Source organism: Aotus nancymaae, unplaced genomic scaffold (genome assembly GCF_030222135.1).
Source record: "Aotus nancymaae isolate 86718 unplaced genomic scaffold, 86718_ANA_hifiasm-v0.15.2.pri h1tg000007l, whole genome shotgun sequence".
Lineage (NCBI taxonomy): Eukaryota > Metazoa > Chordata > Mammalia > Primates > Aotidae > Aotus > Aotus nancymaae.
In genome coordinates, this window is record NW_026988418.1 from 40530757 (window position 1) to 40551271 (window position 20515).

Below are 20515 nucleotides of genomic sequence, written 5' to 3' on the forward strand. Positions count from 1 at the left end.
TGCAGTGGCATCATCCAGGTTCACTGCAGGCCCAACCTCCCAGGCTCAAGTGATCCTCCCATCTCAGCCTCTTGAACAGATGGGACTTTAGGAATGTATCACCATGCCAGGCTGATATTTTTTTCTTTTTCCTTTTTGTAGAGATGGAGTCTCACTATGTTGCCCAGGCTGGTCTTGAACTTAGGCTCAAGTGATCCTCCTGCCCCAGCTTCCAACAGTACTAGGATTACAGTTGTGAACCACCACACCTAGCCAAACTGTACTTCTTTTAAGTACTCCACCACCACTCCTCATGCAGCCAATTTTTATCCATAGTTCAAGTACCATCTTCACTATCACCTTCTCAGGTCTTCCCCTGAAACTCCCAATCTAAATTAAGTACCTCTTAAATAATTAGGTTAGCATCTGTTTTTCCTTTGAAGCATGCATGCATTCATTCATTCATTCATTCATTTATTTTGGAGACAGAGATTTTGGTCTTGTTGCCTAGCCTGGAGTGTAGTGGTACGATCCCAGCTCCTGGCAACCTCCACCTCCTGGGTTCACTCAATCTCCTGCCTCAGCCTCCTAAGTAGCTGGGATTAGAGGCATGCACCACCATCCTCAGTTTGTTTTTTTGGTTTTTTTTTTTTAAGTAGAGACAGGGTTTTTACCACGTTGGCGAGGCTGGTCTTGAACTCCTGACTTTAGGTGATCTCCCCACCTTGGCATCCCAAAGTGCTGGGATTACAAGTGTGAGCCACAGCGCCCGGCCTGAAGCACTTTTTAAAATGTGTGACTTACTGATATAATTACACATTTATCTCCTCCCACAAGACTAAGATTTATAAGCATAAAGATCAAACATATTTTGTTCATAACTATGTATCTAACCCATAGCAAAGCCTGATAAATAGTAAGTTTATATAAATATTTCTCAGATGTACAATTCTAATAAAACACAAAGTATGAAATTATACACAAATGCTGTTTAAGACACGGCAGATATTAATCATTTCTCTCTCTCTCTTTTTTTTTTTTTGAGATGGAGTTTTGCTCTTGTTGCTCAGGATGGAGTGCAATGGCTGGATTCGGCTCACAGCAACCTCTGCTTCCCGGGTTCAAGCAATTCTCCTACCTCAGCCTCTCGAGTAGCTGAGATTACAGGTATGTGCCACCACACCTGGTTAATTTTTTGTATTTTTAATAGAGATGGGGTTTCTCCATGTTGGTCAGGCTGGTCTTGAACTCTTGACCTAAGATGATCTGCCCGCCTGAGCCTCCCAAAGTACTGGGATTATAGGTGTGAGTCACCACTCCCGGCCTGAACTCATTATTTTAAAAACAAGAAAACAGGCGGGGTGTGGTTACTCACGCCTGTAATCTCAACACTTTGGGAGGCCGAGGCGGGTGGATCACGAGGTCAGGAGATCGAGACTATCCTGGCCAACATGGTGAAACCCCATCTCTACTAAAAATAGAAAAATTATCCAGGCGTGGTGGCGCACACCTGTAGTCCCAGCTGCTCAGGTGGCTGAGGCAGGAGAATCGCTTGAACCTGGGAGGCTGAGGCTATAATGAGCTGAGATCACACCACTGCACTCCAGCCTGGGCAACAGGGTAAGACTCTGTCTCAAAATAAATAAATAAATAAATAAATAAAAATAAAGGGAGAATTGAGCAATTATCCCACCTTTTCTATATGTACCTCAAAGTAACCAAATAGTTGACTGGGAGGCAGGAGGATTACTTTATAGAATAGTCCATCAAGTAAATGAAGAAGAAATGATAGCATAATCACTATTTTGTAGCATCTAAATAATTAATCAATCTAGGCAATGATCAGTGGCTTTTATGGCAAAAAAAGAGACAACCAGGCTGATAAAAGTACACGTGAAGTAGTCCTGCCCAGCCTAACAAACAAATACATCTGAATCTGACCAATGCTCTTGACCTAATATGAATTTACAGGAAATTCAGAAAACAGAGGAACAGGTTAAATGACATCAAGGAGATGTAATCAATAAAATCCATACTGGAAAATTCTACAGGACAAATGAACCAGTTCTTCAACAAAAACATTGTGAGAAGGAAAAGGAAAGTGAAAGAGGGAGAATGAACCTATTGTGATTTATAGGCTTTCTGAGGATCCAAACCCAAATGAACAAATTAGAAAAAAAATAATGAACAGTGACTATATATTGCACTGTATAACAAATTATCTTTTTATAAACATGATAATTATATTGTATAATATCTGGGACTTGCTCCAAAATAATCCAGAGCAGAGTTGAGGTGCATAGGGAGGGAGTAGAGATTAAAACAAGGTAGCCACACGTTGATAATTGTTAAGGTTCATTATACTAATCTATTTCTGTACATGTTTGAAATTTTCTTCACAAAAGCACATTACTTAAAAACCATACATTTGACTTGTTCATTAAAAGAGAAGAAACCAACATTCTCTGAAGAGTGGAAATAATTAGAGAATCCTACTCTCCTTTTATACCTTGATGTGTATAATAACTAAATAGGTAACTTACTGATGCCTCTTCAACAGCAGTGTTCATGTGGCTCTGAAAACAAGATCGATCATCATCTTCATCCATATACACTGGTGGTTCATGTGAAGTCATGAATGTGGAAGGCTTAAAGAGATGCTTATTAAGAGGGTGCTGTCGTCTGCTTGTCGAAGACTAAGTAAGAAAACAAATTTTTAATTGGGACAGTGAAAAATCATTATAAGAACTGAAAATATAAAAATACAAATTTACTTCCAACAAGTCTATCAGAAGAATTTTACCTCTATCCTTTAGCACACTTTTATATTGTTGCTTTTTCTATGTTTTCCGGGTTTTTAAAGCACAACTATCCTTAAAAAAAAGAAAAAAATGTAGGGGAAGTACCCCAACAACAGTAAAATGGACCACATGCTCAATATCTACCTTATATTTGTATCCCCAGCATTCACCACTCTTGGCAGTCAAATGCTGGCTGCACTGAACTCTTATGATCATCTTATAAAAGATCAGAGAGGATGAAGTAGCCTATGCCAGACATAAAACTATCCAGTAAAAGAAAAATTTCTATAACATTATCAATATCTGAAAATACTTATCTAACACTGACTGACTGCTTACTTTATGCCAGGAGTGTCCAACCTTTTGGCTTCCCTGGGCTACACTGGAAGAATTGTCTTGGGCCACACATAAAATACACTAACACTAAAAAAAAAAAAATTGTAATGTTTTAAGAAAGTTTACCAATTTGTGTTGGGCCACATTCAAAGCTGTCCTAGGCCATACGTGGTCTGTGGGCCATGGGTTGGACAAGCTTGCTCTATGCCAGTATCATTTAATCCTTACAACATTCCTATAAGGTAGTTATCATCACCTCTAATTTAAAGATGAGGAAACTGAAGACAGGGAGGTTATGTTTCTTAGCCAGTGTGTTGCAGCTGGATAGTGGTAGAACCAGGATTACAAACTAGGCCTGTGTGGTGCCCAAATTCTCACTCTCCACCACTATGTAGCCTGCCTGTCTTGATCAATAGCACAGTCACAAAGAATACCCTCAGCTACATGGAGAACCATCATTTCACCTGTTCCCAAATTTAACTATATTGGCAAACAATCATTATAACTATAGCTGTACTAGATCTTCACAGCCAAAATACAGTATACCCAAGGGAAAAAAAACACATGTAGTTTCTCCAGTATTCCTTTTGTTATCATTATCCAGTGTTAACTATGACAACATATGGTTACAACACATCTATAAAGGTAGCTTAGAAATTAATCATGAAAATTAGAGCTCTTATGTAGAACACTGGTTAATGTAAGGTTCCAATATCCCAAAGTTATAGGATGAACTCTACATATCTAACACAAGTTATCCTATATTTGGTGGGAAATCCAAAATATTTAAAACAACTGGCAAATTAAAACAAGCTTCCAAAGTTTGGTTTAAAAAAAATGTTTTTTAATAGGTAAAGTATGAAACTGTATAGACAATATACTTAATGTAAAATTACATTAAATGGCTTCAGTATGGTAGGGTAACAGCAATAGATATACTCTTAGCTTCTCTTTACGAAACAGATGGCAGTGGTGGGGAGGGGAAAATACCAGGATAACATTAAGAAAATGAAAAACAGCCAATTATGTATTTTTATTTTTTACAAGTATAAGAAACTAGCTACATTTTAATGCAGTGTTCTGTTTGGGAAAGGAACAGTAGCTTCTCCACCATAGAAAGCAATAGAGAATAGTGGGAAAAGCTTGGCATCAGAATGAGAGAATCAGTGGTTCCCAGACTTAACAGCTAAGTGACTAGATAATTTACTCAACATACCCGAGGGCCCAGTTTCCTTATCTAATGAAAGGTTATAGAATAGTAGAGCCTGGCCCAGAGCCCTCAACAGTAAGGTAAACAGTTAGCTATTAATATTATGATGAGTAAAGTGAAGATAAGACTATTTATACTTCAAGAATTGTAGTAAGCATTAAATAAAATATTTTACTTTTTTAAAGACAAGGGATCTCACTATGTTGCCCAAGTTGGACTTGAACTCCTGGCCTCAAGTACTCCTCATCCCTCAGCCTCCTGAGTAGCTGGGACAACAGGTGCACACCACTGTGACTGGCTTTAGAATATCATAATAACCCTTTCTATTCTTGGATTTAGGTAGCATTATCTACAAAACAGAAATTGATTGTACTTATTAAATAATCAAACATCCTAAAAACTTTACCCTCACAAAGGCCTTTCTAAAATATTCTGAATCTAAAATCTTTCAAGTAGCACTCATTCATATTACTGCCAAAAAAATAATGAAGAATCATTAAAGCTCAAAGAATTTCACTGAGCAGCAACAATGGAGTCCTTACCCTGCATTTATGGACAATATAAGGAAATGCTCAGAAACAACAGAGGTTTTAAAATAAAACAACGCTATTCTGTCAAATATGTACATTTTTACATAGCAATTCTTACTTTAATAAATTTAACCTACAATTTACTTTCATTTATTTTCTTTTTACCTTTTTGGAGTATATATATAAGTTTGGTGTTCTGCCTGGTACTGGAATACCAGCTTTAGTTAGCTTTATGAAATACTTCTGTACTCGGCTGGCAACCTAAGGAAACACGACAAGTCTCTTAACACAATGAGATGACATACAATACCTGAGTCGTTTTTAAAAATTAAAATGTACATGTGTATCTAATGAATGCTAACAATTCAATGTTCATCATGAATCTAGAAATAACAATAAACCGCCACCAAATACACATATATTTTAAAATTTAGGCAAAAGAAAAATTATTGAAGTAAATTTAAATTTGATTGATTCCAAAGCTAAACACATATTTCAACTTGTGAACACTTATGTTTGTAGTCTAAAAACACTTCTATTAATATAGATAGGAATATGAAGGAGTAAACTGCAAGATACATTTTTAGAAAGACAACCAGAGAATACTAAGGCAATGAAACAAATCTGTTTGCACAGTATAACCAAAAAGTATACAATTAGTATGCTTAGTAAGCATTCAAGAGAAACTGAGTCCATTATATGTTCCTTTTTAAATATTTTGTAATGATCCAAAGCAGAAACATCTCAAATTGTTTCTGAAATCAACAAATATACATACAATTAAAAAAAAAAACCAAAAAAACACACTACAGCACTCTGTAGCTCAAAGTGTTATGGCAGATTGCCCGATGTCAGCTGCATTATTCTCCTTTATTAAAAAACTACCAAAAGCATGCCAGCAATCTGCAGTCATCTCCTCAATTACCTGTTTTGCTGTCCTGTTGCCCAGTTCATCTGCTATCTTCTGCCAGCGTCGAGATTCTACTTCTTCAGGAGGGTATTTGATGAGCAGCTGTTCAAGCTTTTTCTAAGACATACCCAAGACCAAATTTAAGAAAATATGTATTTAATTTTAAATATTGACTTGCTAAAATAAATACATTCACATTCCATTTCAAAGTCTAATAATCCCACCTTTGGGGGATACATTATTAGAAATGCTCGTGGTAGGAAAAATTTCTAGTTAGAAACTTAAGACTTCACAGGGAACAATGAAATTAGAGAATAAACTTATGAAGGAGTTTACAAAAATTTTCTATTCACATAAGTTAAAAGACTGCACAAGGAAACAGAAAATAAGTAAACAAGTTGGTAGATTACATATTTTAGTGATTTCCACTGACCATATTTTCTTACTAGACTACGTCAGGCTTTCCCGTACAGTTTTGACAAAAACGTGTAAATTCACTTAAATTTGGACTATTAAAAGAGGCTTTTCCTTCTTTTGTGTGGTCCTTCATTCAAATATTTGATTTTAATATTCTTTCCTGTCTCCTGTATCTTCTCCTGGTCCTAAAGATGCAGAAAAATCTGGATGCTTTAAATAAATAAAGATATCTCAAAGCTTTTTATAAACTGCTAAATGTATCGCTGTGGGGTTAATACCCATATGAGACCGAGATGTGCCTCAAACTTCACCCACAAACAACCCTTGCCATTAGCCAAAAGACAATGCTAGCTGTATGCCAGAACTGACTTGGCTTCCTCATCTCTCCTCGACAACAAAAATAAGAATGCACTTAAAGCTCAGCTTTACTGGCCTCAGGTTTTTCTCTCTCCCCAAGCTACATTACAAAACATCTATTTTATTCCATCCATTTCTACTGCCTTCTGAAAAACCCAGGTTCCTTCTTTTAAAATTATCTCCAAACAAGAGTTTACACATTCTTAAAATCCAAAATTCTTGAAGTACACAAAAAAGTATACAAAAAAAAGCCTAAATATTTAAAACTCATGGTTAAGAGGGATCACATACAACAACATACACCTAATTCATAATATGGACTCTCTTCTTTGTGAGATAGAGTCTCACTCTGTTGCCCTGGCTGGAATGCAGTGGCATGATCCTGGCTCAATGCAACCTCTACCTCCTAGGTTCAAGCAATTCTCCTGCCTCAGCCTCCTGAGTAGCTGGGATCATACAGGTACATACCACCACGCCTGGATAATTTTTGTATTTTTAGTAGAGACGGGTTTCACCATCTTGGCCAGCTTGGTCTTGAACTCTTGTCTTCAAGTAATCTGCTCACATCAGCTTCCCAAACCGCTGGGATCACAGGTGTGAGCCACTGTACCCAGCCTCATAATACTGACTGTAATGTTAACTGTTTACTTTTTTTTTAAGCCTACATGATTTTGAAATATCTATTACCTGTTCTTCAACAGTCCACAATTGGTTAAATGTTTCAGGTTTGGTATCATCACACAGGCGTCCTCTTATCATCTGCACATAAGATAAGGCTTTTGTCAGAGAGAAAATAACAAAGTCTACCCTTTGATAAAGCCAAATAACACACAAACTGTGAAATTTTTAAATTAATTTTAAAATATTTGAGTATATTTATTTTTTGTTTTATTTTATTTTATTATTTTATTTTATTTTATTTTATTTTTTTGAGACGGAGTTTCGCTCGTTACCCAGGCTGGAGTGCAATGGCGCGATCTCGGCTCACTGCAACCTCCGCCTCCTGGGTTCAGGCAATTCTCCTGCCTCAGCCTCCTGAGTAGCTGGGATTACAGGCACGCGCCACCATGCCCAGCTAATTTTTTGTATTAGTAGAGACGGGGTTTCACCATGTTGACCAGGATGGTCTCGATCCCTTGATCTTGTGATCCACCCGCCTCGGCCTCCCAAATTGCTGGGATTACAGGCTTGAGCCACCGCGCCCGGCCGAGTATATTTATTTTTTTAATGTATATATATATTTTTTTACTATTTACAAAATGTCTTCACATTATTTTATTTCGTTTGGCTTCATACCTTCAGCAATCCTGTGAAATACATGATAGTACTGTAACTTCATTTTTTTTTTTAAAGGAAAAGGAAATGTGGGTTCAGAATTGAAAAGTAACATGTCTACTGAGGTTCATCTAACTAACAGTGGCAAGGCCAGGACTCAAATCCTGGTCACATGTCACCATACACAAAGGAGACTATGTTTAGAGTAAATACTATGTGTTGGATACTGTACTAGGCACATTGCATGTACTACCTACTTAACCCTCACAACAACCCTACAACATACATTTTATATAAGAGGAAACTGCAGCTTAGAGACTTCAACACAAATGACATCTGAAGGTTCACAGCTAGTAAGTTAAGACGCCAACCTAAGTTTCTCTTAATTTCAAAGTTCATGTCCCCTTTATCTTCCAGTGAAAGACTTTTTAATTTTAAGAATACAAACCAGCAAAATGTTAAAATGTTTTGCCTAAAATTCAAATTTTCCTACTCCAATATTTCATACTGCTTACCTGAGGACGACTGCTTGAGCCTTCTGGACCATCACTCAAAGGCAACATAGAATATGAAAGGGACTCTCCATCCTTCTTAGGATCTAAAGGACTTTTTGGTCTAGCAGGTAAACCTACTGAAAAATAAGACCACATACAGAACCGTTAAAGCAAAACACTGCCAGATATTTTTCTACTTAAATTCTTATCGTATGATTTCTTACCTTTATCAAAAACTAGCTTAACTCTTCTAGTATGTCTTTTACGATTTTTAAATTCTCTTTCAAAGTTCCCAAGGCTATGGGTATATTGGTCCCATACAATCTCAGGCAACTGAACAACTCTCTGTGGATACGGAAGCCCTATGTCAGCCTGGGGACAGGGGAGACAAAACAAAATAAAGTAAAAGTCTAAATTTAATTGAAGAAATAATCAACCACAGTCAAATTTTCAGATGACTCCAAATCCAAATAATCAATGGAGTATTTCTATTCATATTTAAATCCAATAGACAATAAAGTTAATTAATACAGTCTAAATATTAAATGCTAAAAACAATACATAAGTGAAGAAGAAATGAATTTGGCAAAACCTAAGTACTGCTTCTAGATGGAGGGAAGTGTCTTTTAAAATAATGATAGTAATATTAAATAAAACTAATGAGCCATAATTGTTCTCTGCATTCCAAATACCAATATATATCACCAGTTTCATTAATGTGAACTAGGAGGAATTTTTTATATGTCCACTAAAACAAACATATTACATGTCAACAACATAACTAATATGACAAACCTAAATAAAATAGGCAAGCTGAGTTTGCATGAGCAATCACAGAAAAATAGAAGAATCAACCTTTTAAATTAAATCCAGTAGAAAAAATTTTTTCCAAAGAACACAGGACTTTCATGGTAATTTTTTCTTTAAAAAATATTCCCAGACACTGATAACTTCATGGTTAATAAAGTATGTGGCTTTAATATATTTGTGTATTTTTGTAAAAAATTCTAAAGATGGTCAACATTACATCTTTATTTCTGAAATAAAGTGAAAAGAAATTCCATTCTAGGCCAGGCACGGTGGCTGACGCCTGTAATCTCAGCACTTTGGTAGTCTGAGGAGTGCAGATCACCTGAAGTCAGGAGTTACAGACCAACCTGGCCAACATGGTGAAACCCTGTCTCTACTAAAAATACAAAAATTAGCCAGGCATGGTGCAGTGCACTTGCAGTCCCAGATACTCAGGAGGCTGAGGCAGAAGAATCACTTGAACGCAGGGGGCAGAGTTTGCAGTGAGCAAAGATGAGACCACTGCACTCCAGCTTGGGTCACCGAGTGAGACTCCATCTCAAAACAAAATAAAAAGAAAAAAAAAGAAAAGAAAGTCCATTCTAGACTAAACCTGAAAATGAAGAATCAGCAAATAATCAACTGCATACAAATCCAGTAAATATGCCTAACTGCATCTTTTTGCCTACTCGGGAAACTAAATGAAATGAGATTAAGGTTAATAAATTTTTCATTAGTACTTACTTTACTAACACCATCTGTTTTAGTTGAATCCACTGTAAATAATCATTATAAGTCTTATATCTTTTGTACCAGCAAATTATTTAATAACAGCAATGCAGAATCAATAAACACTTAAAGGGGCCTCATTTTAACACAGAAGGTACACCAAAATTCTAAAAACCTTAGAAGTTTTAACAAATCAACATATAGACTCTACATCTATTATAATATTCAATGTTTTCTAAATGCATGAAGAGAAAGAAATGTTTACCAACTAAATAATATAGCTAGAAAAATTCAAATAATAAGTTAACACATCTAGTGAAATAAAGTCCCCAGAACTGCTCTCCTAACACCTGGTAGACTACTTTTGTAACTCACTAAAAACAGGTAACTCACAAAGCTACTAGAGTTGTCATACAAGATAAGGCTTCATTTCTTTTTTAAGGAGAGGATTCTTTTTCATCATTTTTCAGTTTTAATCTTTTCACAGAATGCTGATTAATATCACATGTCTCAAATCTAATGAACAATTAGTGGGTCCCTATTACAGTACAAATGCACATCAAGATCATCTCCATATTTACACACCAAGAAACTCACTATAAAAACCTGTATCGCTTTTAAGTGGTTAAGTGTTAAACATGAAACTTTTATTTTAAGAAAAACAAAATTATGGATAATGTTCACATTTAAAAATGGCATTTTTAAATTAAGCAAAATTTATATTTCTTCCTCATAGACTTGGCTATCATAACTCTAAAGACATTTAAAATCGATTTTGTTTTTTTTTTTTGTTGTTGTTGTTTTTTTGTTTTTTTTTTTTTTGAGACGGAGTTTCGCTCATTACCCAGGCTGGAGTGCAATGGCGCGATCTCGGCTCACCGCAACCTCCGCCTCCTGGGTTCAGGCAATTCTCCTGCCTCAGCCTCCTGAGTAGCTGGGATTACAGGCACGCGCCACCGTGCCCAGCTAATTTTTGTATTTTTAGTAGAGACGGGGTTTCACCGTGTTGACCAGGATGGTCTTGATCTCTTGACCTCGTGATCCACCCGCCTCGGCCTCCCAAAGTGCTGGGATTACAGGCTTGAGCCACCGCGCCCGGCCCCGATTTTGTTTTTATCACTATTGCTTTTTATCTCAAGTACTAGTGTGCAAAAGAAACAAAAGTAGTTAATTCTGAAGTATTTTTTTCTTTTAGCTTACTAATCCTGAAGTCCTGAAACAGAGGAGGAAAAATACTCAAAGAAGGGGAAGGTAACAGGAAAAGCTAGAAAAATATGGCTAAGGAATTGTACAAGTTCCCATATAAACATCCGATAAAAGCTTCCAGCGATTTTCATTTGGATATATTTTATTGCATGCCTGGTGGAGGTGGAAGAAGTTGGTATCTTGCCTTAAGCTGTGTGGCTAATTATAGAAGAAAAAACTTAAACATTTTAAAAAGCATATACCCATAAAAAAGAATAAATCAAATTCTCTTAAGCTATTCCCACACAGATTTTAGTAAATCTTAAAAAGTGTTCAATGTATACCTTCTTCTGGAGTTTTTCCACAAATCCAATGGGATTTTTTAGTGCTTCTCTCTGGTGTCTGCCTAAACTTTCAAGGTCTTGGACTGCTTGAGAACGCTGAGCCTCGAGTACAGCAATCGTCTGTAATAGTCTCTGATAACTACAGAGACAAAGAAAAATATCTCACAAAAAATGTCTAGTAACAACAAGAAATAAAAACTGAGTTCAAGCCATGATCTACTATTAAGTCACACAGTCTTTTAAGAGTTACCTGAAAGAGTTTAGTAAAACATATTACTGGGAATAAATGAGGTCTTCCTGAGTTACGAAGTACCTACAGAAAATAACAGTTAGAGAAAGCCAAGCCTTCTTCCCCCATTTTAAGTTTTTAATTCTTGAACCTGAACAAGTACAACAAAAAAAAGCATTTTGACTTTCCAACAATCTAAGTCATTAAGAAACTGCTAGATAAAAAAAAACATTACAATGATAAAATCTTAACACTAGGAGGGATCACTAAATTCAGCCACTTTGTTGTACTATGTTGGAAAAAGGAATTTAAGGCATGTTTTCTCGCCCAGAGACACATGACACAGTCACATAATTCCAATGTGATCTCAGTCTCACAGTTTCCATTTGCTCTATTATACCCTCCCTCCTACTTTAAAGATTTACTTTTCCATCAACAAACCTGTTATTTTTTTCTTCTGCATGAAAGATAAAGACAAACGTTCAATTCTTAAGTATTAATCATTTAAAGAGAAGAAAGACCATAAAGATATTTTTACTTTCCTGTTTGCAAAGGTCCATTTGGCATAGCTAACACATAGTTTTACCCACACAAAAATATTACATGTCATTATCCTGAAATCTCACTATAGTACATCTATTCTAGTTAATATTCTCCCTGTTTAAATTGTCCTGCCTCTGTTTAATTTCACATTATCAATACACATAGAAAAACACATTAAACTCAAAGTTCTGAATGCTCAAATACATTTTGCAAAACAACTAAAAAAAAAAGTCACTCCAAGTTCACTTTAAAATAAGTGGTGAAGTCCTTGAAGTTCATAAGCAAAGCACAATTTTTCTTTATGGCTTCGAACAACTTTCATTTTGTTTCCTACTAGACCGTAAACTACATAATGGCAAGTTCATCTGTTTTGTTCATTGTTTTGTTTAGCCAGTAAGCAACACACTCCCCACCATACAGATACTCAATAAATATTTTCTGAATGAGTAAGTGAATAGATATTCTCTGAATCTTTTAAGTTCAGAAGTAAGCAAACTAGCAGAAGTATCAAAGGTGAAATACTGCAATTTTGAGGTTCACAGGCCATGGTGTCATGGTAACATGATGTTCTCTATCAGAACACTTTTCTCAGCCTCCTCTCTAAAACAAATCTTATTCTTGTTTTCAAGTCCTTGTCAACTAATCCTCGAAAAAATTTTTAATAATTAAGGTAAAACTGCTAACACTGAAAGGTAAGACTCCTCTCCAGCTAAAGATATTTCATTTAAAACTAGAACTACGAGTGGGAAAAGCAGGGCTGTACTAAGTCACTACTGGATAAATTAGAGGGTAAGTCTAAACTCACTTTCACTAAGCCTCCTTTTGCTTTGAAGTGTATGGAGTGTACAAATCCTGTCTCAGCTGGCTGTTTCTACTAAGCAGGTTCACAGAGACTCAATTTTAGGGTGATGGTAGTGATCTGAGTGCTAGAAGCTATCCTCTCTATATAATACTCTTAACTGATATACTTCACCTTCAGAATTCCTATCCTACTAGCTGAACACAACCAAAGGCTTATTATATTGTCTCTATCCCTGTTTTAAGCAGGAGTAACACACTTCAGTATCACTTTAAAAACAACCATGAATTTATTAAAACTTCAGTAAATGCTATAGGCACAGTAACAACTAATAAGGCACAAGTAAAAATAGAGTTATGAAAAAACAAGTTTGAAAAAAGTGCTACAGTCAGTTACAATGGCAGCTGTCTTTTTGTTATGTTTGGAGCAAACGGACACTGGGAAGAAAGGCCTCTAATTTGAAGCCAACAAATTACAACAATTTTACAGTATATAAATTATTCCATAACAAATCTGACTTAAAAAATAATTCCAACAAAGATGGCAAATAAAGTACAGTTCTTCAGTTCTGCTTACATCTAGTTAAGACAAAATGATTATTAGATTGGAAGTCCTGATAAACACTGGTAAAGTCTTCAAGCTCAAAATAATAAAGACTCTAAGAAAATTCAAGTCTTTTATCCCAGCAAATTCAAGTCTTTTATCCCAGATAATTGGAATTATTTCCCAGCATACTCAGAGACTGCACCAGTAAGATTACCATATATATACATATCCGTGAGCAGATATGGAAGAAATTATTTAAATAAAACTGGAGTGACATCTAGTAAATATCGACAAATCTATTTTCAATCCTGCTCATCCACCTATGCAAGCAAACTATAGAAGCTGATCCAGGCATGAATCCAAGGTGAGATTCATTTTTCATTAATTCAACAATTATCTACTAAGAAAACAAGGCACTATCCTAAAAGCTTTAGTAATTATCAAGATAAATCAGGCATGAAGTCTAGGTATAATAGAGGAGCTACAATTATATCATGGAGGAACTGAATGAAGTACAAATAGGGCTGGATTGGTTGTGTTGCTAGGGATGGAGGATGGGTACATGAGGGTCTATCATACTAGTCTGTCTACTTTTTTGCATGTTTTAAATTCTCCACAATGAATGTTTAAAAATTAATTCCAACTTTGACCCATATTAATGGGGGAAAGTAACGACTGTACTACTCCTTCTAGGCTGATCAGCTATGCTTTGAGAAAGACAAACAGGTTCACGAATAGACGAGATGGATGAGAAACAATGTAAGATGAAATAACAATACAGTTGTTCTTGAACAACACAACACAGTTTGAACTCCCTCAAGCCTACTCAATGTGAGGACAAAGAGGGTGAAGACTTTTAGGTTGGTCCACTTTCACTTAATGAACAGTAAATATATTTTCTCTTTATTATGATTTTCTTAATAACATTTTCTATTCTCTAGCTTACTTTGTTGCAAGAATACAGTATAAAATACATGTAACAGGCAACATTTGTGTTAATCAACTGTTTATGTTATATGGTAAAGCTTCTGGGTCAACAGTAGGCTATTAGAAGGTTTTAGGGGAGTCAAAAGTTATATGTGGATTTTCAACTATGCAGGAGGTCTATGCCCAGCCCGTGTTGTTCAAGGGTCAACTGTAGTGTCTAACATTTACTGAATGTGTACTACATGCCAGACAAATGTTGTATTTTAAATGTAATAACTCAATCCTCACAATAAATTTGAGCCACGTACCAACATTCTTATTTTAAAGATAAGGAAACCAAGCACAGATTAAGTAACTCGCCAAGATCAGACCAGCTATTTATGGTAGAGCTGCAATGTGAGGAAAGACTCTGAGAATATTTAGCCAAGAAATGAAAACCTCCACTAGAATATCATTTCCATCTTTATTTAACAAATATGCATGAAAAGAAATAGACTTGTTTTATAGAGTACAAAGGGTCAAACCAGAAGCAAATTATGATAAAGACACAATATGAAGAAAAACTTTGTCTCAGTCAAAATGAAAAATGGTAGGATAGCACCCAATCACCATAGATGTTCAGACAGATATTTAAAAGAAATTCAAGCACTAAAAACCTGAAATTCTTTAATTCCAGTAAAACATGCTACTTTTACTTTTGCTACTCACTGAACCAAGCAAGAGAATGGAATAACTAAAAAACAAAACAAAACAAAAAACCACACATAGTTTCGCATGGATACAATTTTAATCATAGTTATACTTTTTCCATAAGGATAGCTTTGCATTCAATCTATTAAAATTATTTATGTCTAAATTTAAATCCTACACAATGCTAACAACAGTGAACTTACTTTTGTCAAAGAATTAGGGTTTTCTTGTTTTCACCTTTTGAGACAAGGAGTCGCTGTGTTACCCTGGCAGGTGGGCAGTGGCAGATCATGGCTCATGGCAGCCTCTACCTCTTAAGCTCAAGCGATCCTCTGACTTCAGACTCTCAAGTAGCTGGGACAGGTGTGCACCACCATGCCCAACTAATTTTTTAATTTTTTTGTAGAGAAAGGATCTCACTGTGTTGCCCAGGCTGGTCTCAAACTCCTGGGCTCAAGCTATCCTCCCACCTTGGCCTCCCAAAGTGTTGAGATTACAGGCGTGAGCCACCACACCCAACCAGAACTGTTTTCACTTTTACATCTCCAACATAAAGACATTTTAGCTTCATATATTCAGTCAAACTGTAAATGCCTTTTCAAGTCCCTAAGTTATTTTTACTACCTTTCAGTATCCAAGTCCTCTTGAATTCTTTATTCACATTTATGAATATAAAAACATTTCTATGAAAGAGTATATAGGTAAAAATCCTGATATCTGAAGAGAACATCAAAGAATTAGCAATCTGGAAGTTGATTATGTATGTATGTATGTATGTATGTATGTATGTATGTATGTATGTATTAGATGGAGTCTCACTCTGTCATCTAGGTTGAAGGGCAGTGGTGCAATCATAGCTCACTGCAGCCTCAAACTCCTGGGCTCAAGTGATCCCCTCACCTCAGCCTCCCAAGTAGCTAGGGCCACAGTATGCCACCATTCCCAGCTAATTTTGTTTTCTGGGGTTTGGTTTGGTTTGGTTTGGTTTTTTGTAGGGACAGGATCTCACTTTGTTGCCCAGGCTGGTCTCAAACTCTTGGCTTCAAGCACTCCTCCATCCTCAGCCTCCTTAAGTGCTAGGATTATAAGCATGAATCACTGTGCTCGGCCTATAAGTTTATTTTATTGTCCAATAGCTAGGCAGTAATATTACATACACAATAATCAGGGAGGAATGGAGGAAAGGAGTACAAGAGGGAGACACAGGCAGATGGAAACAGAAGGAAAGATTTTATATTCAACTGCATCTTTTTTAAAAAACTAGATTCCCATTTCTACTGTGGTAATAACCCTTAAGATTCCATGGACATCTGTAATCTTTAAAAACTAATAAGAAACTTTTTTTTTGGAGACAAGAGTCTCCCTCTGTCACCCAGGCTGGAGTGCAGTGGCGCAATCTTGGCTTACTGCAACTGCCGCCTCCAGGGTTCAAGCGATTCCCTGCCTCAGCCTCTTGAGTAGCTGGGATTACAGGTGCCTGCCACCATGCCCAGCTAATTTTGTATTTTTAATAAAGATGAGGTTTAAGCATCTTGACCAGGCGGTCTTGAACTCCTGACCTTGTGATCCACCCACCTCTGCCTCCCAAAGTGCTGGGATTACAGGCGTGAATGGAGAAACTTTTAAAAAAATCCATATCAAGGACATTCTGCCAAAATATCAGCCTGATTCTTCAAAATGTCATTAAATAGTGTTGTTAAAAACAAAAAAGAGGGCCGGGAGCAGTGGCTTATGCCTGTAATCTCAGCACTTTGGGAGGTCAAGGTGGGTGGATCACCAGAGATCAAGAGTTCAGGACCAGTCTGACCAACATGGTGAAATCCTGTCTCTACTAAAAATACAAAAATTATCTGGGCATGGTGGTAGATGCCTGTAATCTCAGCTACTTGGAAGGCTGAGGCAGGAGAATTGCTTGAACCAGGGGGCAGAAGTTGTTGTGAGCTGAGATCTTGCCATTGTACTCCAGCAAGACTTTGTTTAAAAAAAAAAAAGAGGGAGAGCTATTTTAGACCAGGAGTCTAAAGTTTTATTGGAACATAGCCACACTCATTTGTTGACATAATTTCTATGGCTGCTTTCTAGCTACAATGACAAAGTAGAGGAGTTGCAATAGAACTACATTACCCACAAAACCTAAAATACTTACTATCTGGTTCTTTAAAAAAGTTTGCCAAGCCATGCTCTAGATTAAATGACACAGGGACACAACAAGCAAATGTAATGCATAATCTTGGACTAGATCCCCACAGGGGTTAAACAGCTATAAAGGACATTTTTGTGGATAAATGGAAAAATTTAAATAGATTGTGGAGTATATAATTTTATTGTACCAATGTTAAATTGCTGGAGTATAATAGTATTTAAAGTTATACAAGAAAATGCCCTTCTTTTAAGGAGATATTTGCTGAAGTATAAGAGTGGTAAGTCTACAACCTACCTTTAAATGACTCAGCAATTTGAAAAGTACATTGTACCAGATGGGAACAAGGATAAGGGTAAAGGGAGAGAACATACGTTAGAAAATGTTAAGTTGTTAACAAATGGTGAATTTAGGTGAAGGTTATACAGATTCTTATCATAATACTGTTTTTCTAAGTTTTTCTGAGTTTTATACTTTTCCTATATAAAAACCAAGGAACAAAAAGTCTTCATTACACTTTGCTACTCAAAAAGAGCAGCTTGATTACCCTATGAACACTGAGCTTCATTAAACACAAAAACAACCAGAGGACAAAAGGTGACATAACAATAACTGTATGTATGCAGCACACAAAATTTTAAAAATTATTTGGTGAAATAAGAGCTGTATAATAAGATGCTTTCTTTTTCTTAATGAAGCGCTCAAAGAGTTTACAAGAAGGGCAAATTCAGTAACTCACAAATAATCTCTCACTTTCTTTTTTTTCCCTCCCTTCTTCCCTCCCTCCTTCTCCCTCTTCCTTCTTTTCTTTCTTTAGAGATAGTATCTCACTCTGTTGCTCAGGCTGGTACACAATCACAGCTCACTGCAATCTCAAACTCCAGGGCTCAAGTGATCCTCCCACCTCAGCCTCCCAAGTAGCTGGGACTACAGGTGCGAAGCACCGTGCCTGGCTAATTTTAATAACATTTTTGTAGAGACAGGCTCTTGCTACGTGGCCCACGTTGGTCTTGAACACCTGGCCTCAAGGGATCCTCCCAGCTCAGCCTCCCAAAGTGCTGGGATTACAAGGCATAAGCCACAGCAGCAGGCCACTCACTTTCAATGAAATTCCAGAAGTCAATGGTAATCAAAAGTCTTTTATGATATTCTGTGTTAAGACATAAACTAATACTGCTGCACCCAATAATATATCTTCCAGGTATATAAAGATCAACTCTGTATTGAAAAGAACTAAAACCCTGAATTCAAAATGAAGAAAAAAAAAAAACCAGGTACTTGTTTATTTTAAACATATGGACAAATCAGCAAGATACTAAGGCTTTATTAACAGGCCAAAATCTAAGTGAAAGAATAAACTGACAGGGGCAAAAGGAAAACTAAAATTGATTTTGGTTTGAGGGCAGGTACTGAACCATGCAAGCTTGAGCTCAAGTTTCTGGACTTCACTTGGCCAAGGAACGTAAGACAAAGCAACCAACGTAGACAGTCTAATAGGAAACTCTCACCCCATTAAGCTGGGACCCTATCCCTCACTTTCAGCCCCCAGGAGAGTTATCTTGGGACTGAGGAAAGAACACACATTAACTACCCCAAATTATATTACCTGAGTATCCCCAAAACCCCAACCCATTACTACAATTTAAGTCAATGGCCCAGTACTGGGACACAACTTCCTCCCACCTCCAATCCTGAATCAAGTTACCCACAGAAGCAAATGCAATCCTCTGTAGAGAAATACATTTTCATCCTGGGCCTCAAAGATAATCCATAAGTAATTTTCCAAAGAAAGTGAACAGCTCACATTCATTTTTTTTTTTTTTTTTTTTTTGAGACAGAGTTTCGCTCTGTTGCCCAGGCTGAAATGCAGTGGTGCAATCTCAGCTCACTATGACCTCCACCTCCCGGGTTCAAGTGATTCTCCTGCTTCAACCTCCAAGTAGCTGGGACTACAGGTGCACACCACCATACCTGGCTACTTTTTGTATTTTCAGTAGAGACAGGGTTTTACCATGTAGGTGAGGCTGATTTCAAACTCCCGACCTTAAGTGATCTGCCCACCTCGGCCTCCCAAAGTGTTGGGATTGCAGGCATGAGCCACCGCACCTCGCCTGCTCACATTAAAAAATCATCAAGCATACAAGGAAGCAAGACGCAAGGAACAAGAGTAAAAGATGAGCTCAAAAATATTTATATGGTATAGGAAACTACAAAAATTGAGCACATAGCTTTGTAAAGAAAGGAGATAAAATATTTTAAAATATAATAATTAAAACTAAAAGCTCAGTAGGTTCAAATTTTCACTTCTGGAAAACACAGACGAGGCAAATTCAGAACAAACTCTTCCCCCTGAAGACAACCAATATAAAGCCGGAGAAAATATTTTAAAGTTCTTAAAAGCATCAAGGAGCTAACAAAACCGTGAGTTATTACGAGGTAAAGGCCCACAAGAAGATGGAAACCAGGAAGATAAAATGTGTTTTTGGGACACTTTTGCCTGGAGCAATTTATTGATCCAAAAGAGAGGACCGAGAGGCTGAGCAGTGCTTTTGACAGCTTAAAACAGTAGAAAATCAGAGTTGGAGTCAGGGCCTATCAAGGGAGGACTTTGAAACCAGCCCAGGCTTTGGGCTAGGATCCTGAAGGGTTATACCTTAGGAATAAGGGTGAACAGGAAGCAAACAGCTGTCTCACAGAAGACTAGAATATCTCAGTCTGGAATTAATTAGTAAAGTTGAAGATATACATATCCTAAGATCCAGACATTCCATACCTAGGTACAACCTCCAGAAACTCTTGAATATACACAATATAAGACATATGTTCATAGCAGCCTTATTAATAATAACCCCAAAGTCCATCTAATAAGAATGCTTAATATAGCAATGAAAATGGACATTTATATCAACACATAAATTTCACAAACATAATGTATTATAAACAAACAGATACAGTATGGTTCAAAAGCATGAAAAACTAAACTTTATTGTTAAAGGATATACATATAGGTGGTTAAAAACTTTTAAAACAGTAAAGAATTATTTTCTCAAAAGTAAGATCATATTTACCACTGGGAAGATGAAAGGGTCAAGGTGAAACTGAAGAACTATTCCTAGGAGACTTGTGAAGTGCTATCAATATTTTATTTCTTAACCTGAATAGTGGTTAAACAATTATAGGCTATTTAATTTCATAATTACTCTATACTTGTGCATAAATATTTCATTAGTCTTGTATGCATAAGATACTGCACAATTTTTTAAAAGGGAAAATAACTTTTCTAGG

General features: G+C 36.5%; 1 protein-coding gene across 9 annotated transcripts in view; it reads right to left on the reverse strand.

Annotated features, from left to right (window-relative positions):
- The window catches only part of ZZZ3 (zinc finger ZZ-type containing 3), a 129983-nt gene that overhangs the window by 12489 nt on the left and 96979 nt on the right, over nucleotides 1-20515 (reverse strand). For 6 of the 9 annotated variants that reach the window (XM_021667678.2, XM_012442671.2, XM_021667679.2 and 3 more), the window contains 7 exons: nucleotides 11357-11495; nucleotides 8534-8681; nucleotides 8331-8446; nucleotides 7228-7299; nucleotides 5782-5883; nucleotides 5022-5117; nucleotides 2523-2675 (listed from right to left, as the gene is read on the reverse strand). In XM_021667678.2, coding sequence (XP_021523353.1) covers nucleotides 2523-2675; nucleotides 5022-5117; nucleotides 5782-5883; nucleotides 7228-7299; nucleotides 8331-8446; nucleotides 8534-8681; nucleotides 11357-11495 — 826 coding nt within the window. The remainder of the gene's footprint in view (nucleotides 1-2522; nucleotides 2676-5021; nucleotides 5118-5781; nucleotides 5884-7227; nucleotides 7300-8330; nucleotides 8447-8533; nucleotides 8682-11356; nucleotides 11496-20515) is intronic. The other 3 variants (XM_064372525.1, XM_012442673.2, XM_064372524.1) reach the window with 1 other exon arrangement.